Source organism: Cynara cardunculus (genome assembly GCF_001531365.2).
Source record: "Cynara cardunculus var. scolymus isolate 2C chromosome LG 2, CcrdV1, whole genome shotgun sequence".
In the NCBI taxonomy this organism is placed as follows: Eukaryota; Viridiplantae; Streptophyta; class Magnoliopsida; order Asterales; family Asteraceae; genus Cynara; species Cynara cardunculus.
Genome location: NC_037529.1, coordinates 6,851,418 through 6,853,479, shown reverse-complemented (window position 1 = coordinate 6,853,479; position 2,062 = coordinate 6,851,418). Strand labels below are relative to the sequence as shown.

The 2,062-nt window shown below is 32.3% G+C and overlaps 1 protein-coding gene across 4 annotated transcripts in view; it reads left to right on the top strand.

Annotated features, from left to right (window-relative positions):
• Positions 1-1,405: 1,405 nt before the first annotated feature.
• LOC112507526 overlaps positions 1,406-2,062 on the top strand; it is a 6,370-nt gene continuing 5,713 nt past the window's right edge. For 2 of the 4 annotated variants that reach the window (XM_025112158.1, XM_025112155.1), the window contains exons 1-3: positions 1,406-1,604; positions 1,731-1,813; positions 1,941-2,025. In XM_025112158.1, coding sequence (XP_024967926.1) covers positions 1,733-1,813; positions 1,941-2,025 — 166 coding nt within the window. In that variant the 5' untranslated portion in view covers positions 1,406-1,604; positions 1,731-1,732. The other 2 variants (XM_025112157.1, XM_025112156.1) reach the window with 2 other exon arrangements.

The following is a 2,062-nucleotide window of genomic DNA, read 5'->3' as shown; positions in this document are numbered from 1 at the left end:
GAATACCAAAAAAATATTAATTTATAATGTAATCCAATATAATAAATAGTAATTATTACGTAATATAATATAAAATATTATAATAAATAATAATCAATTTAAACTTATTTTAATCTATATATTACATTTTTTTTTTTATATTATATTATTAAATATTTGTTTCAATTGTATTTTGAAATATTATAATTGATTAATTTTTCAAGATGTCATTTTGGTGCGAGAGGTAAGATTTTTTTTTACATTAAAACCTTCATAGCTTGTTACAAGTAGCCTTTTTAGGTTAAAAGAATGTAGGTTACCAGTTTTTTAAAATTTGTTGGTTTATTCAATGGTGTCCCCATTCAAAATTTTCTTAATTGGGTTAGAGTTGTTTGTTTACCTCTTAATAGTTCAATTAAGAGATAACATCTAAATCGTTAAGAGATAAATATTGTTTGACAAAAAAAAAATCTGTCTCTTAATGATTCTAAAACCCTCTGAATAATTTTCTATCATGTGTCTCCCTTAACCATTCAGTGCATTAATTTCGTTGAAACAGTTACCAAACAATTATATTTCATTTACACTATATTATAATAGTATTTTAATCATTTTGACCGCTTAAACATTAAGCACCAAACTAGGGGTGCTATGGGTTGGATTGATCGGGTTGAATACATTTTAACAACTCAACCTAATGTTTGCGGTTTGAAAAATCTTAACCCAACCCAACCCAAACAAAAGTGCAACCCAACCCAAACCGTACGGGTTGGTCGGGTTGGTAGGATTGATATTTTGGTACATTAAAATATTATTCTAACCTTGAACATGTTATTTCTCTACACATAATTTCTTTTTCATAATCAACCATTTGATACAACTTATCCATACTTCTTACGTATATCACATTCAGTTAATTTTCTCAATTTACGTATATATGTTTACAGTTATTGAACATATATACGAATGAGTTATATAGATATGCGAATAGATTGAAAAGATGTGTATATGAATGGCGTAGGTGACAGTGTAATTGTCTATTGTATATATTAATAAAAATTCAACAATCATATTAAATCCAAGAAATAAATGGATATCAGGTTCATCGGGTTGGATTGGGTTGGATTCAAATAATAGTAACTCAATATCAACCTAATACCTACGGTTTAAAATTTTTACAACTCGATTAGACATCGGATTAAGTTATTTCGTATTGGATTGAGCTGATTTGATCGGATTGATCGGATTTTTGAACACCCCTACACCAAACCATTAAACAACTCCAATACAGCCGTAAGTCTAACGATAAAGTCACCTTTTTCATATGGGTTTTTTATTTATTTATGGAATTGAAATGAGTAAGTTCAAAGAAAGGGACATGATGTGCAGTTATTTTGTCCACACAAACACGAATAGAAGCACAAACACAGGCATGGTTTGGTAATACGGACGTCACCGTTGCAGCGGTGTGTTCTCTTCCTACGCGTGTGGTGTTGCTTTGCTGCCACGCCGCAACCTACCACCGTCTCTACGCCATTGATTCATTTCCAACGTCTTCTCATTGCTATACACCTCACCTCACCTCACTAACAATTCTTTCATTCAATCAAAATTTCAACCTTAGGGTTAGTTAGTTAATACTGTGTTCTTCCTTTCTTTCAAGATTTCAACCTAGGGTTTGTTAGTTAATACTGTTTTCCTTCCTTCTTTCGATTTGCTTTTCATATCACATGCTCTGTTATTCCATACAGGAATGGCGCCATTACCCTATACTCAACGAACCTCGTCGTATTTCTCTGCTCTCACCCAAGCCATCGACAAAAAGCTTCAGAGGGTTTGTCTAATTGTTTTTTATCGTTTCTTCATTTTAATCATTGTTAAAAGCTATTGATGATTTCATGATTGATCGGTGGAGATTTTGAATTTGTGCATTGAGCTTTTGTTCTTCCTGTCTTCTTTAGGCACTTGCTTCACCAACTCAGAGACGGGACTTGTTACAACAGCTCTTCGCAGACGTAGCTTTGGAAGTTGATGATCGAGCTAGGGGTAATCCATTCCAGAATGTTGCTTTTTCTTAATCGAT